Source organism: Somniosus microcephalus, chromosome 16 (assembly GCF_052327205.1).
Source record: "Somniosus microcephalus isolate GS21.2 chromosome 16, FLI_Smic_1.0, whole genome shotgun sequence".
NCBI lineage: Eukaryota > Metazoa > Chordata > Chondrichthyes > Squaliformes > Somniosidae > Somniosus > Somniosus microcephalus.
The window spans coordinates 65,768,417-65,788,416 of record NC_141002.1 but is presented as its reverse complement, the minus strand read 5'-3'; the positions used below and the strand labels follow the sequence as shown (position 1 = coordinate 65,788,416).

Sequence of the window (20,000 nt, the reverse complement as noted above, 5' to 3'; positions counted from 1 at the left end):
CTGGCAGCGGTTGGCAGCCCGCACCCCCCCCCCCCCCGTCCCGCCTGAGTAAAAGGTGAAAGTGGGCAGGTTGGGGTCGGGTTTTACATTTGCATAACTTTCACTTCCCCCCCACACCTCCAACCCACCTGTTCTTACCTCTGAAAATTCCGGCCTCAATGCAAATTACCCAAATTTGCAGAGGATATCATACTAGAAGGGGTAATAAAATTGGAGGAGGCACTATACAGAATGGATACAATATACATGTAGAAACAAGGGAACTGATATAATGGGGGAAATCTTACTTATTATACCATTCTTTTGGCTCTCCAAGGTTGAACACGACACGCAAGATCGAAAGAATTATTTTCCATTAGTGGGGAATTATGTTATTAAATCAATTTTGCCATTCGCTTTGAAGAGTGGAAAAATAGACTTCCAGCCATTATGATGATTGGATATCAAATAGATTGGCTCTGAGAACAGTTGCAGAACACTGTGCATTTAACATTTCAAAGACCTGAGATACCAGCCCCAACAAACTTGACCTGATTAGTTTCTGATCATAAACAGTCGCATTAACCAAGTAGGGCCGCCTGTCCTTGAGACTAACCACTACTTCCAGACAGTATTTCTTTCACTTCATGCCCCCCACCGCCAGAAGTCCCCAATATTTACGGGGAGGCGGACAGGGTGTGGGTGATGCCGAAATCGGCCGAAGTAACTGCCAAGGCCAGCGACGCGGAGGTCCGGCTGAACTTAATGGCAGGACCTCATTAAAATTTTTTAGCTCCGTTTCCTACCCGGGACAGTCTGGTCAGTGGGTGGGATGGAAAATCAGCGGCAGGAGGCAGCAGCCGGGGACTGTCCCTGGTAATCGGGAGATTGTAGAGGCCCATGGTCGTGAGGGGGGTAAAGAGAACCTGCATCGACTGGGCAGGGGTGGCGGTGGAAGCTGGCGTTTGGGGCTGGGGCGGGAGGGCCGAAGGCTTTCCTGACCTCTGGAAACCCGTGCAGCAACAGTGAATTTTAAATTGCACTATGGGAGCCCGATTTAAATATGTTAAGTGTCCCACCTCTCGTGAAAAAGGTGGCGTGCTGGGGTCACGCTCCCCTTTCCCGCCCGTCATGGAGGGAGTTAAAATCAAGGCCAAAGGAACTCTTTTCAGCAGGCAGCTAACAGAGTTGCATTTTAAATTCACAATTAAATTGGCCGAAAATTTTGTATAAAAAATGATTGAGATTTTTACAGTTTGCGGATAGGGCTCTGCTTCGGTCACAATATTCTTGTCTTTTCATATTATTTACCATATTATCCATTAATTAGTCAATTTTAAGTTTTCATTCAACAACAACTTGCATTTTTATTGTGCCTTTAACATATTCCGTAATGCTTAACGGGAGCGTAATCAAACAAATACTGAAACCAAGCCAAAGGAGATATTGGGACAGGTTTGCAAAAGCTTAGTCAAAGAGGTAGGTTTTAAGAAGGGTCGTAAAGGAGAAGAGAGGTGGACAGGTTTAGGGAGGGAATTCCAGATTTTAGGGCTGGGACAGCGGAAGGCAAGGCTGCCAATGGTGAGGTGAAGGAAGCGGGAGATGGACAAGAGGTCGCATTCAGATAGGATTTCATTTGTGACTGATTTGGGCTGCTTCAATGCTGTGATGGGAACCTAATTAGACGGGTTCAAACATGGAGCTGCGAGAAAGATGGGCATTGATTTGGGAGGTGACAATGCGTTCAAGGACTTTGGAGAGGAAAAGGAGGTTGGAGATGGGGCGGTAGTTTGCAAGGACAGTGGGGTCAAGGGAGGGATTTTTGAGGAGGTGGTGATGACAGCAGATTTGAAAGGGTAGGGGAAAGTACTTGAGGCAAGCAGACCATTTTCTATCACTACACAAGGGTCTCGAGAAAGTAAATTATCAATCAAACCATGACACAAGAAATATTCAGATTTGTTACAGTTTAACATCTTGGATCATGTCCTGGCTTCAATATATTTTCAGGTTGTTAGTCAACTTCATAAAATATTCGCTGCTCACGATGTGGTCTCCTCTACATTGGGGAGACCAAACGTAGATTGGGTGACTGCTTTGCGGAACACCTCCGTTCAGTCCGTGAGGGTGACCCCGAGCTTCCGGTTGCCTGTCATTTCAATTCACTGCCCCATTCCCACTCAGACCTCACCGTCCTCTTGCATTGTTCCACGGAAGCTCAGCGTAAACTCGAGGAACATCACCTCATCTTCCGATTAGGCACTTTACAGCCTTCCGGACTCAATATCGAGTTCAACAATTTCAGATCATAACCTCGGCCCCTATTATATTTTTATATTTTTTATCCACACTTTTGGTTTGTGCCTTTTCCATTTTTTTCTCTCTCCCACATGGCAGCTGTCTTTCACTCTGCCAGCGCATTTCACACTTCATCTAGAGCCATTGTTTGTTTCTTTACCTGTCCTATTACTATCTCGTCTCACCTTGAATATCTCTTAATGTCTCTTCTTTCATCCCCTCCCCCATTCCCCAGCCCCCAAACTGCCTTTTAATCTTTTCATTTCCTGCCCTTTTTTTTCAGTTCTGACGAAGGGTTTCGACCCGAAACGTTGACTCTGTTTCTCTCTCCACGGATGTTGCCTGGCCTGCTGAGTTTTTCCAGCGTTTTCTGTTGTTATTTCATAAATAATTGTCTCGGGTTTCTGGACGGGCTGCTAAATGGGGAGGTCGCTCTGGCTTTCCTGCCAGGTAATGTCAAGTGAGAATAGGATCTGGGACCAGAAGAAGCCAGTCAAAATAAATTTGTTTTTACTTTCCTTGTGGGGCCAGGGGAGCAGCACAGCTCTTGTTGGGTCCACAGGTAAATTTAGGCTGCCTCTGCTGCAGCCTCTCCCGCTTCCCTCCTGCGAGACCCTCCTGACGCCTACTTGCACGCCGGTGGGTGGCCATGGACCACCCAATTTGCTGCAGGCTTCCCACCCGTTCTGGGGAGGAAGTCGACCGGCGGCATGTTAATGAGACCCGGGAGTTAAAATACCCCCGGGTCTGTTTTATGCTGCAGCAGATGAGTTTCTAACTCAGCCTGCCACCCACACGCCCAGAGTTAAAGGCCCCGATATTAACATGAAGGTGGCTTCCGAGCAGGAAGTGGAAATGCGTGGGGGAAACCCGGAATTCAATTGAGCTGGTCGGAATTTGCAATCGCAACTGAATTGTACCAATTAAGAACATAAGAATTAGGAGCAGGAGTAGGCCATTTGGCCCTTCGAGCCTGCTCGGCCATTCAATAAGATCACTGCTGATCTTCGACCTTCAACTCCACTTTCCTGCACTATCGCCATATCCCCTGATTCCTTAATATCCAAAAATCTATCAATCTCGGTCGTGAATATACTCAACGACTGACCATTCCTTAATTAATTATGACTTCTGGGTTTTGTGTCTCCAAGCTGCACAGCAGGTGTGATGCGCATCCACATGACACAATCTCAGTTGTATTTAAAGGGACAGCGCACAAATGGAAATTGGGGGTGTTCAGGCTTGATGGTGGACATAAAACAAAAGCAGCACCCAGATTCAATGACGCCTCCCTGAAATTACTGTGGGTGCAGTCAGGAGAAGGAGAGACAGGCTTTTCCCCAGCAATGGGAGGAAGAAACCTGCTGGTCTCACCAAGAAGGTGTGGTTGGAGGTAGCTGAGGAGCATTGCGCCAGGGTCATGGATGCAATGTAGGAAGCAGTTTAATGAGTATATTTGCTGATTCCACTACATCCTGTGCTTTAAGCCGCCCCCACCCCCCACCCCTCCACCACTGCTCCCCACCCCCATGCCCACCACTTCACTCTGTCTTGCTAAATGTTCTCCATCACATCACTCCTCACACCCATTCAACTTTCAGGAGCACCAGCCTTCACTTTCCGTGCACTTCATCACCTCCCAATTTATCCATCCACCGTTGACACTCACCCCAATCCTTATGCAATGTGATGCATGTGTCTCATAGTCACCTGCACCGAATGCACTGCAACCATCGGGTAAATACCTCATCTTCACTCACTGGACTTTTTTTTCACCCCTTGTAGGAGAAGAGAGCGTGAAACGCAAGGGAGAGGGACAGGACTGGAGGTGGTCTGCCACAAATACTCCAGCTCACTGATGCAGAGGAGGACGCCCAGGAGACAAGTGGCACATCATCGTCCCTCTCAGTCGGAGATGGCGAGACAGGGAGCTCGCAGATAGCTGGTGACAGAATTACAAATATCTCTGACACACATAGGCTGATTTCATTTCATCAATGACTGAACTATGAGGAGACCGAGCATGGTGATTGTCAAGATTGTGAGTTTGCCACAAAGAAATCATCGCCCTTTCTTTTGTCTTCCAGGACCTTCATGCATACAGCAAGTGTCGCAGGACATCTATGAGGATGATTCCTCAGAGGATCTCATTCCTTCTGAGGGTACACCGTCATAGGACATACAGCCATGCACCAGCGCAAATACTCGCACTTCGGTGGGTCCACTTAGACAGTTAGTTGGGTTTTCACCTCAAGATTCATACCTCATAAGTGAGCACAAGCAGACACAAGTGTCAGGGAAATCTGTGGAGAGTCCACCTCGGTGGGGGAGGTGCAATCCTCTCCAAGCTCTGCTCAGCTAGTCACTGATGCTGAACCCCGGGAGCCATCATTGAGAAGGAGAATGCTAGATGTGCATCAGCAAATTAACCAGGTAGTGACAGACATGCTGCACGCACGCTCCACACTAGCAGAGAGGATGGAGGAGTCCAATTCGATTGCTAGTGCAAGGAATTGCGAGAATATCTGCCATGGAGAGCGAGGCTGCCTCCATGGAGCTTCAAGCAAGGCTCTCAACTGAGTCCATGCAGGCCATGACCACAGCCATGCAGACTTTGGATGCCAACTTGTCTGCTGCCTTAAACAGGATGACAGATACCTTATCTTTGGCCTTACAACGTGTCTCTGATCTTCACCAAGCTGATCTGCAGCAGAGTGATAGGAGTGATATGGCACAGGAGAGAGATGATGGCGAAAGGGGACACGGAAGTGGGAACTCCACTCAAAACGCTTCCACTTCTCACCGGTTGCACATCCCCCTCAGCCAGTAACCGACATGCTGCCTCGTCTCCCGATGGCTACAGGTGCAGGCGGAGCAGTCTTTGGAGGGAAAGGGCCAAGAGTATCTCAGCAGTCAGGGCAGGGATCCGAGTAGCCTGCCTCTACCTCTGCTGAAGCCACACAGGTTGCACCATGTAAAAGCGGTAGGAAGCGTAAATTGAAGAAATTGTAATTTACCAAGGGTATGCACATGGATGTTTGACAAAATGTTATGTTGTTAAGTTTCCTTTTTTTTTAACAATGCCACATAAAATTTATTGATTAGCACCACTTCCATGTCATAACAACATAAGAACATAAGAAATAGGAGCAGGAGTAGGCCAATCGGCCCCTCGAGCCTGCTCCGCCATTCAATAAGATCATGGCTGATCTGATCCTAACCGCCAATCCACTATCACAGAACCATCTCCTGAATTTAACAGAATTAGACACACGAAATAGGAGCAGGATCAGGCGACATGGCCCCTGGGCCCGTTCCGCTACCCACAGGGCCATGACCGATCCGAACCAAGTCTCATGTCCAAATTCCTGCCCGCTCCCCATAACCCTTAATTCCCTTTACTTCTAGGAAACTGTCTATTTCTGTTTTAAATTTATGTAATGATGTAGCTTCTACAGCTTTTTGGGGCAGCATATTCCATGGACCTACCACCCTCTGAGTGAAGTAGTTCCTCCTCATCTCAGTTTTGAAAGAGCAGCCCCTTATTCTAAGACTATGCCCCCTAGTTCTAGTTTCACCCATCATCGGGAACATCCTCCCCGCATCCACCCGATCCAACCCCTTCACAATCTTATATGTTTCAATAAGATCGTCTCTCATTCTTCTGAACTCCAATGAGTAGAGTCCCAATCTACTCAACCTCTCCTCATATGTCCATCCCCTCATCCCCGGGATTAACCGAGTGAACCTTCTTTGTACTGACTCGAGAGCAAGTATGTCCTTTCTTAAGTATGGACACCAAAACTGTACGCAGTATTCCAGGTGCAGTCTCACCAATACCTTGTACAACTGAAGCAATACCTCCCTATTTTTATATTCTATTCCCCTAGCAATGAAAGCCAACATTCCATTGGCTTTCTTAATCACTTGCTGCACCTGCATACTAACCTTTTGAGTTTCGTGCACCAGGACCCCCAGATCCCTTTGTACTTCAGTACTTTCCAGTTTCTTGCCATTAAGATAATAACTTGCTCTACGATTTTTCCTGCCAAAGTGCATAACCTCACACTTTCCAGTATTGTATTCCATCTGCCAAATCTCTGCCCACTTACTTAGCCTGTCTATGTCCCCTTGCAGGTTTTTTATGTCCTCCTCACTCACTACTTTCCCTCCCATCTTAGTATCATCTGCAAACTTTGATATGTTACACTCGGTCCCCTCCTCCAAATCGTTAATATAGATTGTAAAGAGTTGGGGACCCAGCACTAACCCCTGCGGAACACCACTAGTTACTGATTGCCAGTCTGAGAATGAACCATTTATCCCAACTCTCTGCCTTCTGTTAGATAGCCAATCCTCTATCCATGCCAGAATATTACCCCCAATCCCGTGATTTTTTATCTTAAGCAATAATCTTTTGTGTGGCACCTTGTCAAATGCCTTTTGGAAGTCTAAATACACTACGTCCACTGGTTCCCCTTTATCCACCCTATATGTTACTTCCTCAAAGAACTCCAGCAAATTTGTCAAACATGACTTCCCCTTCATAAAACCATGCTGACTTTGTCCTATTAAATTATGATTATCCAAATGTCCTGTTACTGTCTCCTTAATAATGGACTCCAAAATTTTACTTACCACAGATGTTAGGCTAACTGGTCTATAGTTTCCAGCCTTCTGTCTACTGCCCTTTTTAAATAAGGGTGTTATATTAGCAGTTTTCCAGTCTGCCGGGACCTTTGCCGAGTCCAGGGAGTTTTGGAAAATTATTACCAATGCATCCACAATCCCTACCGCCACTTCTCTCAAGACCCTAGGATGTAAGCCATCAGGTCCAGGTGATTTATCCGCCTGGAGTCTCATTATTGCGTCCCGAGTGCCAACTCGCCCTTTCACTTGTTTAATGATGAATGTCAATACATAATGGGACCCATTGGTTAGATGTGCAATGGGTGGATGAGTGGTTGAAGGACTGTTTAGTGCAAAGGGTTGAGGGGGGGTGGAGAAGTAGTCCTGGTGGTGGGAGCGGACCGCAGGATTCCATTTCTTATGTTTCACACTAGGTGAACCTTCACGATATTAAGGCAGCAATATAAGCAGCTGGTCTGGCGATGGGTGCCCCGTCTTCATCCTCCTCCTCCTCTACGTTCTCCTCATCTGAAGATGAGTGATGAGCCCCTTCGTCCTCCTCCACCTGCAATCCTCTCTGCTGCACAATGTAGTGCAGGACGTAGCACACTGCTATCATTCTGGACACCCTCGCTGGCGAGTATTGAAGGGCGACTCCAGACCTATCCAGGCACCTGAAGTGCATCTTCAACATTCCAATGGCTCGGTCGATGGCACACCTGGTGGTCATGTGGCTCGAGCTGTAGCGTTCCTGCGCCTCATTGGTGGGGTTCCTCACAAGAGTCATGAGCCTAGTTTGAAGTGGGTATGGCTTGTCTCCTACAAGCCAGGCCTTAAGTCTGCTTCCTGGAATGAAAAGGTCTGGGATGTTGGACTGCCACAGTATGAAGGCATCATGACAGCTCCCAGGGAATCTGGCGCAGATCTGCGTGAACCTCTTCTTGTGATTGCACACCAGTTGCGTGTTGATGGATAAATCTCCCTTGCGGTTTATAGAAACTCCTATTGCTGTGGCGGTGTTTGGATTGCCACGTGTGCGCAGTCAATGGCTCCCTGTACCTGGGGGAATCCAGCCGGAGAGGCAAATCCGAGCGTCCGTTCATTCTGGCTATTGTCATCACAGGGGAAATTTACATAATTGTCGGCCTTGGCAAACAATCCATCAATGACCTGCCTTATGCAGCCGACTGGGAGATCCTGGATATGTCGCTGGTAGAACCCAGGAAGTAACTGGAGGCGAAAAAGTTCAGGGCGATGGACACTTTCACAGCCACTGGTAATGCGTGGCCACCAGATCCAGCAGGGAGCAGGTCTTGCTATAGGTGGCTGCAGATGTCTGCCACCACCTCAAATTCTCACAAGTTTGAAAAAAGCTGTATTCACACAAGCACTCTCTGCCAAACATTTGCCAGAGGGAACTGAGACACCATCTTCAATAAGTGAGCTTTTATTCAGATGGGACAATGACAAGTTTAAATTGCCCACATAAACTGTTGATAAAACTCGCCTCCGTTTTCCTGGTCAGTTTCCCCAGCCCCGGGAAGTCCATGCTGCTCAAGTTAAATTTGGAGACAAATTAACGCCTCCCAATGACGTTAATTGAGCCAATAAGTTCCCGCCTGCATCCAATTATGAAATCCCCGACTTTGGCGTGTAGATTTCTCGCCTTCATCCAAACGCACCTCCGTTAAACCCGGAAGTGGGCGTGTTGGAGCCGGGTTGCGCTCCAGCTCTAAAAATCACAAATTTTCACCCCCCACCCCACCTGCTCCCAACCCACATGTTCTTGGGGGTTAAAATTCTCGCCAAAATCTCTGACCCACATCTACTGTGACTCTCCAACACCCATGATTCAGGATTTGCACCTCAGAACAAGTACTACGCTGGCATTACATTATAACCTTGTTAACACACAGCTCCATCTGCAAACGCCCAGAAAATTGGTCACACATCAGAACAGAAACACAAGCCCCACTGTATTCTGATAAAGTTCACCAATCACTCAGGTAGCACACAGATAAGTACTGTATGTGCACATTACTTTCTAAACAAAACAGGGTGTGACAGATAATGCTTTTGTCAGATAAATTAGCCCAAGTTTGTAATTGGTCCAGTTTCTGTTATCTGGGATTCTGGTTATCTGGATTCTGGCTGCATGCTGGTGCTGGAAAGGGACAAGAAACATCTAACGCCAACAAAAACTTGCAACGCCTACATTACAAAATATAAATAGAATGTCACAACTAATCAGCTTTTGTTAGGCACTGCCCAAATATAAACACTCAGGGTAAAGGATGACAAAAGCAAACAATGGCAAAATTGAGCACGTGTTAACTTAAACCCTGAAAATACAGGACAACCTGAAATTTAAAGGGAGCTTGTCTTTTCTCATTCACCTTTTCCTGCATTCTACCTGCATCGCTGACCTCTCCACCTCCAGGAGGCCGCGGACTGTCAATTTAAATATTATGATAAGGCTGGAAGCCTCTTTTTTAACTACCATTTTGTTTTTAACTGCATGTGGACGGGTTTTACACAATTCATAAAACCCGGCAGTTACAGCAAGGTGGGGACTGCTGGATTTAGGAGGTAAGTGTTTTTACACCTACCTCCTGGATCCAGGGTGTAAAGTCCGCGCCTCAACAATACACGGACTTCGGGAGAACAGTTTAACAGGTACTTTACTGAACAAGAGGCAGCTTGAAACTGAAACTACAGAAGCCTGCTAGGGCCTTTTATACAGTGGTGGTCACTGCCGGTACTGCAGTCTAAGACCAGTTATTCCCTTAAAGGTACATACACAACAATTCCTCCCCTTTTAGATAAACAGTACATAACATTCATTTAACAACTAAATAATAACTAATTACAATTACAATTTTCTCAGTAATATATACATCAACTGAAATAGTCATTTATAAGTTCAGTCTTTGAGGAGGCTTCCTGATCCGGACTGGATAGCGCCTTTCTCGAGTATCCTGTTCTGGTGGTGGAGTCAATTCTGGCTCATTGTCATTGGTTGGTTCGTCACCTTCCAATACCCCTGCTTCTGAGGTAGACGCAATCTGTACTTCGGGCTCATTACCAGGTGCACATGCTTGTGGTACAGGTTTGGCTTGTTCCTGGGACTCTAGAATCTGGTCAGCATGGCGTCTCACGATGCTCTCTCCAACGTCCACTGTGTACATTAGTGGTCCCTGCTGTGTGCATATCGTGCCTGGCTGCCATTTTTCTGTTCGGTAGTCGTGGGCCAAGACTGGTTGCCCTATCTTGAAGCTCCTGGTTGGCTTCTCATTTATGTGCTGGAACTGCTTATCCTCAACATCTCGTCTTATGCTTGGTTTGAGCAAATCCAAGCGACATCTTAGTCTCCAGTTGAAAAACAATACGGCTGGAGTTTGGTTGGTTACTGCATGTGTCGCATTCCGGTAAGCAAACAAGAAGTTATCCACCTTGTGTTGCAGTGGTATGTCGTCATTATACATTGCCTTTATGGCCTTTTTAAAGGTCTGAACAAACCTCTCAGCCAATCCATTTGTGGCTGGATGATATGGGGCAGATGTGTAATGTTTCACCCCATTATTCTTCAGGAACCTCCGGAAATCCTCAGACACAAACTGTGGGCCATTGTCGGAACAGATCTGTTCTGGCAACCCATTCCTGGTGAAGATAGTCCTCAGGACTGCAATAGTTTTCTCCGTGGTGGTGGAGGACATTTTAATGACCTCTGGCCATTTCGAATGGGCGTCCACAGCGATTAGAAACATTGAGTCCATAAATGGACCAGCGAAATCAATGTGTACCCGTTGCCATGGAGATGAGGGCCACTCCCATGGATGTAGCGGGGCCTGTGGTGGAGCGTTTTGGACCTTCTGGCATCCTGTGCATCTCTTGGTCATATCCTCGATTTCTTTATCGATTCCCGGCCACCACACAAACGCCCTGGCTAGGCCCTTCATTTTTACCCCTCCCAGATGACCCTCGTGAAGCTCATTGAGTACTCTATCTCTCAACTTGGGTGGAATTACCACTCGGGATCCACACATCAAGGTTCCCCGGCACACTGACAGCTGTTCCCTCCTTGGCGAGAATGCTGGCAACAGTGAGTCGCCATATGCTGGCCATCCCTTCACCGTCAAATCATAGACCCGAGAGTGTGTTGGGTCATTTCGGGTTTCCTTCTCAATACTTGCGTTTGTAACAGGCAAACATTTGACTATGGTCGCATGGAATAGCTCCACCAGGTCCACTGCAGGTGCTTCTTCCGCCGTAGGCAACGGTAGGCGCGACAGCCCATCAGCGTTTCCATGTTGTTTCGTACCTTTGTACTCTATGTCATACTGATGTGCCCCATGAAAAAGTGAAAAAGTGACATCACCGGAACGCCGTTGATGATCAATCAGTAGGGTGAATTTCTGCCCGTGCAGATAGCGATTGAACTTCTTCACCCCCCACACCATGCTGAGGGCCTCCCTGTCAATCTGGGCGTAGTTACGCTCGGCTGAGGTTAGCGAGCGCGATGCAAAGGCTATTGGCCTCTCTGAACCGTCACGGAATTTGTGTGACAGCACCGCTGCAATGCCGTGAGGTGACGCATCACATGCCAACCGAATCGGTAGTGTTGGGTTGTAGTGGGCCAATACTTCTTTTGAAGTGATTTGGCATTTACATTCCTGAAAGGCATGCTTACACTCATCACTCCATTTCCATGTTACACCAGTTTGAAGGAGGGCGTTCAGTGGGTGCAGAATTGTAGATAAATTCGGCAAGAACTTATGGTAGTAGTTCACCAACCCGAGGAACGACCTCAGTTGCGACACATTTTCTGGTGCTGGAGCCTTGACTACAGCCTCAATCTTGTCCGGCGACTTATGCAACCCTTCCTCATCAATCATGTGGCCACAATACGAGATTTGTCTCCTGAAGAACTCGCATTTGGGATGGTTGGCTCGTAGCCCATATTCCTGCAATCTCGTGAGCACCTGTTCCAGGTTGGCGAGGTGTTCATTGTCATTTTCGCCCGAAACCAGGATGTCATCCAAATAACACTGGGTCCCCGGGATCCCTTGCAGGACTTGTTCCATTGCCCTCTGCCACATAGCCAGGGCCGATGCTACCCCAAATACCAGTCGATTGTACTGGTAAAGGCCTTTGTGAGTGTTTATCGTGAGGTATTTCCTAGATGCTTCTTCCACCTCCATTTGTAGATACGCTTGAGCCAGGTCAATCTTTGTAAAACGTTTCCCTCCAGATAGTGAGGCGAAAATATCTTCTATCCGCGGAAGCGGATACTGTACTGTGTGCAGGACTGGGTTCACAGTCACCTTGAAGTCCCCACAGATGCGAACCTTCCTTAGCTCCCCAGGTGTGCTGCTCAATGCTTTCTTCATTACAGGAACGATGGGTGTGGCCCACTCGCTCCAGTCCACCTTAGACAGCACCCCCGAACGCTCCAGACTCTCCAGTTCAGCTTCCACAGCTGGGCGTATCGCGTATGGCACCGGTCTGGCCTTGAAAAATTTTGCGGTTGCGTTATCCTCAATCTTTATGGTTGCCTTTACTCCTTTTAGAGTCCCAAGTCCTTGTTGGAACACCTCTTCCGCGTCAGATACAATTTGTGGCAGACGTCCAGGTGCGACGTCATCATCTTTTTTGTCAGTCACAGTTAGTGCCAGAATGGAATGCCAATCCAATTGTAGTCTTCAGATCCATTCACGTCCCAATAATGGTGGTCCTCCATCTCGTAGTATATACATGTATAGTTTCTGTGTTTCCTTTCCGTTATATTCAACTGGCACCCTTATTTTTCCTCTGGGGTAGACCTTTTGCCCCGTGTATGTCTTCAATACAATGGACGTGTCCTTTAAGGGTATGTGTGAGAATAGCCGCTCATAGTCTCGTCGATTCATGACAGTTAGGGCTGATCCTGTGTCCAATTCCATCTTCACTGGGGACCCTGCTATCATGAGGGTGACTCAAATGGTTCGGTGATCTTCTTTTGCGATCACGTTGTGTAACTTTAAACAACTTAGTCGCCTGCTCCCGGAGTCCTTATCATTCTCCTGATCTTCTGAACTACTATCTGTCAGTTTCTTTACTTTCCTGTACTGTTCCTTAGTAGTTCTTGTCGTGTTGGTCTTCTTTCCCGACCTGCAGACTCTTGCTATATGTCCCATTTTCCCGCATTGCCTGCATATTTGGTCTTTAAACCAGCAGTCCTTCTGCTCATGGGTTGTTCTGCCGCAGCGATAGCACTTTTCGGCTCCATACGCCATTTCGTTAGCGCTGTATTCTTGTGGTTTCTGTTGTATTTCCGCAGCTCCCCGTGCTGCTGCTTCGTAGGATACTGCCACGCTGAAAGCCTGTTCTAGCGTCAGGCCCTTTTTTGAAAGTAGTCGTTTCTGGGTTCCTTCACTCTGGAGCCCGCAGGCAAACTTATCCCGTAAGGTGTCTGCCAGTCCTGCTCCGAACTGGCAGTGCTTCGATAACTTGCGTAGTTCCGTAAGATAGTCAGCATTGCTCTCATCTTTGTGCTGGTTTCTTTTATGGAACTTGAATCTTTCTGCTATCAGCAGTGGTGTAGGGCTTAGGTGTTCCTGTAAGATATGAACAATCTCCTCAAAACTTTTCTCCATTGGTTTAGCTAGGGTAATTAAATTCCGCAATAGGCCGTACGTACTCGCACCCATCAGATTGAATAATACCGATGCCCTCTTTCCATCAGCCACCTCATTTGCCTTGCAGTACACTTCAATTCTTTCCACATACGTGGTCCAGTCTTCTACCTCGTTGTCAAAATCTTGGGCGATTTAAAATGGCGCCTCCCGCGCTTTTGCTTCTTCCCCAACGGGATAAAATGGCGCCTCCCGTGCTTTTGCTTCTTCCCCTTACTGCCACGCTGCTCCTAGCGTTCTACGGGGTAATGGCGGCGACCCGCAGCTTCGGCGCGTCTCACTTTCCTTCCCCCCCATTTAGTTTCTCTCCGCTGTCCTGTTCTCGAGCACCGACCGCGCCCTGTGCGCTCCACCCTCTCTCTCTTGTTTTCTTTTCCCGGCGACGCTGTGCGGCCCGATTTGTAGAGCCGCTCGATCGAGCTTGAGCCCGCCGCAGTCCGGAAGGGTCAGCGCGCTACCTGCTACCAGCACGATTCGCTGGAACCACAGTCTCTCCCACAATTCTCCAAACACCGATGGATTCTTTGGGCGGTTGCCCTCGGTCGACGCCCGTTGCTCAGACTACGACCTTCCAGGACCTTCCTTTCAGGCGAGATCCCCGTGAGATGATGCCACACTGCAGGTGAGTTCGAACTTACTCGTCGCCACTGTAAAGTCCGCGCCTCAATAATACACGGACTTTGGGAGAACAGTTTAACAGGTACTTTACTGAACAAGAGGCAGCTTGAAACTGAAACTACAGAAGCCTGCTAGGGCCTTTTATACAGGGGTGGTCACTGCCGGTACTGCAGCCTAAGGCCAGTTATTCCCTTAAAGGTACATAAACACAGGGTCCCTGCCTAACCCAGCCCTTGTAATCGGAGACCCCCTCACAAGGCCACTGATCACCCTGCCGGAGGCCCCCCCTCCCCGCTCCCGCCGCCCCCCCCCCCCACAATCGATCCTCTGGTGGCCGGCCTCGATCTTCCTTCCCCCCCCCCCGGTCTCTTGATGTCCGCGATCTTCTTCCCTCTCCACACCCCTGGCCCTCCCTCCCTCCTCTGTGTGGCCTAGTGCCACAGGCCTACCCGCCCGCAGCCAGCCAGCCTCTCAGCCTCTCAATCTGGCTGGCTGCGGGCGGGAAACTGAGGCTTCAGACGCAAATCAGGCCCTGTCGTTAATGTTGGCAGGGCCTGCGGAAACCCGTTGTCCCGCATTTCCCGCCCACTCGCCTTCCCCGTGAAAATCCAGCCCAATGTTTCAGGTTGTTGACCTTTCATTAGAACTGGCAAAAGTTAGAGATGTAACACGTTGTAAGCAAGTACAGAGGCAGGGAGAGGGGAAAAAAGAACAAAAAGGGACGGTCTATGTTAGAGTGGAAGGCAGGAGTGATTAAATGACAAAAAAGATGATGGGGCAAGGCAAAACGGGGTGGTAATGGGACAAGTAAAGAAACAAAAGATGGGTCTAGAGGAGCTGTAAATGGCAACAGCAGAAACATTACCTGCATCTTCTGTCCAAAAAAATGGGAGCAGCGATTATGATGGCGCAGTTCCAGCATCCGCAGTGTTTTGCTTTTGTTTTAGTATTATAAAAGGTATTCTTAAATCCTTACAGAATGTGATGAAATATTCCATTCATCACTGCCTGTGACTGTGGTTGGTTTCAGGTTTCAGTTCCCTTACCTCAGTTCCGTCTCCTCACCATTGTATTGTATATTGTAATGTATTGTGTGTAGGGCTCCGCCCATACCTGGCCCCTATGTAAGCAAGCTCAGTCTGGCCTCATATCCAGTACTGCAGACCTCCAGATGGAAGATACCTCTCTCCACTGCGTGTTACCTTCTAAGTTAATAAAAGCCTTGTTTTGTTTCGCTAACATCGAGTCTCGGAATTATTGAGGCACATCACAGTTAATTTGAATACATCAAGCCACCTAACCATATATTACATGCACCCTGCCCACCCAACACTAACTCAATAGGCACAAAACAAACAAGACAATCTCAAACATATAGTTATGATCACTTAGAAGAGCAAAGACAATGTTATGAGGTTGCTTATTTAAGTTAAAGGGTTAATCCACTCCGACCTCCTCCTAACCACTTTACTGCTCATTACTATGGTATTGGCCTCTAAATGAAAATTTTAAAATGCTTAAAAAAAGTCAAGAAACAAACAGAAAACTGTCAGGTGAGATTCTAAGGCAACCACTGAAACAACAAGCAGTATTTTAATATGATTTGTTAATAGGGTGAGATGGAGAAGGTGGGAGGAGGCAGACATGTTGGGCCGAACTGCCTGTTTCTGTGCAGTAAATACTATGTAATATAGGCATTAGAGCCCAGGTAAATTATTTTTTACAATGGAAGGTTGTGTCGGAAAAAAGGATCAAGGTTTTAATGATCTTACTTAGCATATTGGCACCAATAGAATACAGGGAGGCAAGGAAGGGTGGAAAAAATGATAGAAAAGTGATTTTAGCAATTAATGACAATTCAAAGCCCATCTTAATGGCTGTTTATCACAGCAAACTTCCTGTTTCAAGGTTTGGCTGACCTTGTGCAGATATTCTAAGACATGAGGTTCAATACCATTACCCGTTAAAATGCTCTGGCTGGATTACAGAAAGAAAGCCGTAGATTTTTAGTCATGTAGGAAAAACAAATTTCATCTTGAAAAATCAGCACTAAGCTTTTAAATGGAACATTAGTTGACAGCTAAATTAGACAAATTTAGCCTGACTGATTTTTTTCCCTGGCCCAAAGCTGCACTCAGCTTCAATATATTAGATATGATCTTAACCTGTTGCTCCTTTATTATAATTATAACATCTTGCATTTATATAGTGCCTTGAATGTAGAAGAAAACAGCCAAAGGCGCGTAACAGAGGTGCAATCAGACACAAATGGACGTTGAACCAAAGCAGGTGATCTAAAAAGGATATAGTGGCATTGGAGAAGGTGCAAGAAAGAATTACAAGGATGATACCAGAACTAAGAGGGTGTACTTATCAGGGGAGGCTGGCCAGGCTGGGGCTCATTTCTCTACAAAAGGGAAGGCTGAGGGGTGACCGGAAAGAGGTCTTTGAAATTCTGAGAGGGTTTGATAGGGTAGATGTAGAGAAATTGTTTCCACTTGTGGAGGTGTCTAAAACTAGAGGTCAGAAATATAAGATAGTCACTAATAAATCCAATAGGGAATTCAGTAGAAACTTCTTTACCCAGAGAGTGGTCAGAATGTGGAACACGCTACCACAAGGAATAGTCGAGACAAATAGCACAAAAGCATTTAAGGGGAAGCTAGAAAAGCACATGAGGGAGAAAGGAACAGAAGGTTATGCTGATAGGGTTCACAGAAATCACAGAAACCCCACAGTGCAGATAGAGGCCATTTCGGCCCATATCCCGACACATATCCCACCCGATCCCCGTAACCCCTACACCAACACATATCCCACACGATCCCCGTAACCCCTACACCAACACATATCCCACCCGATCCCCGTAACCCCTACACCAACACATATCCCACCCAATCCCCGTAACCCCTACACCAACACATATCCCACCCTATCCCCGTAACCCCACGTATTTAATCCCCCCTAACACTAAGGGTCAATTTATCATAGCCAATCAACCTAACCCGCACATCTTTGGACTGTGGGAGAAAACCGGAGCGCCCGGAGAAAACCCACGCAAACACGGGGAGAATGTGCAAACGCCACACAGACAGTCACCCAAAGCCGGATTCGAACCCGGGTCCCTGGCGCTGTGAGGCAACAGTGCTAACCACTATGCCACCGTGCTCGTGTGGAGCAGAAATGCCAGCATAGACCAGTTGGGCCAAATGGCATGTTTCTGTGCTGCAGACTCAATATAACCCGATGATATAGGAAGGTTGAGGTGGGTTTTAAGTCGGGGGGGGTCTTAAAAGGAGGAGAGGGAGGTGGAGAGGCAGAAGAGTTTAGGGAGGTAATTCCAGAGCGTGAGACCTAAATGGCTTACGGCACAGCTACCAATGGTGGGGCAAAAGGAGGCGACGGGGGGAGGTGGGGGTTTGTGAGGTGCCATGCACAAAAGGCCAGATTCAGAATAAGAGAGATTTTGGGGGTGGTTGTAGGGTTAGAGGAAGTGACAGAGATGGGAACAGACAAGGCCATGTAGGGATTTAAACAGAAGGTTGAAAATTTTAAATTGGATGTTTGGGGATCGGGAGCCAATGTAGGTCAGCAAGGACAGGGTGATAGGTGAGCGGAACCTGGTGCAAGATAGGATACGGTCAACAGAGTTTTGGATGAGCTGAAGTTTATGGAAGGTACAGCATGGGAGGCCAGCCACAAGAGCAGTGTCATAGTTGAGCCTGAAGGTGACAAAGGCAGATGGGCTGAGCCAGGTGATACTATGGAGGTGGAAGTAGACAGTCTTTGAGAGTACATAGTGTTGGAAGCTCAGCTCGAAGACGGTGCTGAGATTATGAACAGTCTGGTACAGCCTTAGACAGTATGTAGGGAGGGGAATGGAATTGGTGGTGAGGATATGGCGTTTGTGGTGGGGGCCAAAGGCAATGGCTTGTCTTCTCAACCTTTAACTAGAGGAAGCTGCATCCAGGACTGTATATCGAACAATCCGTCCGAGAACACAGGCAATGGAGGGATTGAGGGAGATGACATAGAGCTGGGTACTACCAGTGTATATGTGGAAGCTGACCCTATATCTGCGGATGATGTTGCCAAACAGTAACATGTAGAAGAGGAAGAGGAGCAAGCCAAGAATAGACCCTTGGGAGAATCTGTGTGGGGGCAGAAATAGAAGCCATTGCTGGAGATGCTCTGGCTACAATCGGAAGGTAAGGTAAACTAGGGTAATCCCACTGAGGACAATAAAGGGAAAGTGTTGAAGGTGGATGATATAGTTGATCGTGTCAAAGACTGCAGAGAGGTTGAGCAGGACAAGAAGCGATTAGAAGAAGAGTACAATGGTAATAGCAATTGCATAATCCAAGGTCTACCTGCATAATACGGCCATCAGCAGTTCCCAGATTTGCGACAGTTATATTTCCTTGAGTGAAAACTGCAATTGAAGTTAACAAGTCATTTCGAAAATGCCCAAGAAACAGGTCCAGACGTTGAAAAGGGGTTCTACTTTCCATCTGGAATCCATCACTGCTTCCCCCACAATACATCTCCGTGGCTGATGAACTCTACAGGAAGAAAACAAAATTCGGAAAGCAATATTTCAATTAAGTTTACAATGACAATCAAAATTCTTTGTGCAAGGTGGCACATGAAGGTAATTTGTTATGTAAATGTTAGGCCCTTAAGCAGATTTTGGAATTTGGGGTTAAAATTAAAAAGTCAGAAATATTCAAAATAATCTTTAAGATATTTTTCAATCAATTCTTTTCTGTTCCCTCCTACAAACCATTATATGGCTGCCCATGACAGAGGTCAAAAGATTCTGGACACCTTCATTGCTCTTCATGTATTCTGGCCATTCTGATTTTACCTCCCATTAGCAAAGTGTGGCATCTCGTCCAACAACTTATGTCTAAATCAAAACCTGTCTGGAGAACGCACGTCAGTCAGAGGTTAAAATCAAACACTGTGGCATGCCAAGTGGTAATGGTGCAAACACCTCGTCAGATTAACAAATTCACCTTACATTGGCTAGCAATTTGTGCAAAAATTTTAAAGCTTGAAGCCATTGCTAGGGATGTAGCAAGAAGAACACAATCCAATTTAACTGCAATTATTTTCTTTTGGGGAAATTAGGTAGCTTCTGAATTTCACCATTGTGGTGATGTCTATCCATGAGAGGGGCTTTAGACCATATATCAGTGAGCAAGCCATACCATTTATGTGACATTGTGCTCTCACGGAGGCCTCGACACCTCAGTACTACTCTCTGACTGGGAAGGAACATAGGAACAGGGGTAGGCCATTTAGCTCCTCGAGCCTGTTCTGCCATTCAATGAGATCATGGCTGATTTGCAACCTAACTCCATATACCCGCCTTTGCCCCATATCCCGTAATACCTTTGGTTAACAAAAATCTATCAATCTCAGATTTAAAATTAGCAATTGATCTAGCATCAACTGCAGTTTGCAGAAGAGAGTTCCAAACTTCTACCAGCCTTTGTGTGTAGAAGTGTTTCCTAACTTCACTCCTGAAAGACCAGGCTCTCACTTTTAGGCTATTTCCCCTCGTCCGAGACTCTCCAACCAGCAGAAATAGTTTCTCTTTATCTACCCTATCAGTTCCCCTTAATATCTTGAAAACTTCAATCAAATCACCTTTGACTGTCTAAATTCCAGGGAATACAATCCTAGTTTGTGTAATCTCCCCTCGTAATTTAACCCCATTTTATTTAAATTTCTGGCAATAGCTAGTGATCAGTAATGGAAGTCCAGGTATCACTCTGGTAAATCTAAGCTGCATCC

At 46.9% G+C, this 20,000-nt stretch overlaps 1 protein-coding gene across 1 annotated transcript in view; it reads right to left on the bottom strand.

The window, feature by feature from the left end:
* met (MET proto-oncogene, receptor tyrosine kinase) overlaps positions 1-20,000 on the bottom strand; it is a 148,874-nt gene that overhangs the window by 56,351 nt on the left and 72,523 nt on the right. The window contains exon 3 of the mRNA XM_086009795.1: positions 18,569-18,760. Coding sequence (XP_085865921.1) covers positions 18,569-18,760 — 192 coding nt within the window. The remainder of the gene's footprint in view (positions 1-18,568; positions 18,761-20,000) is intronic.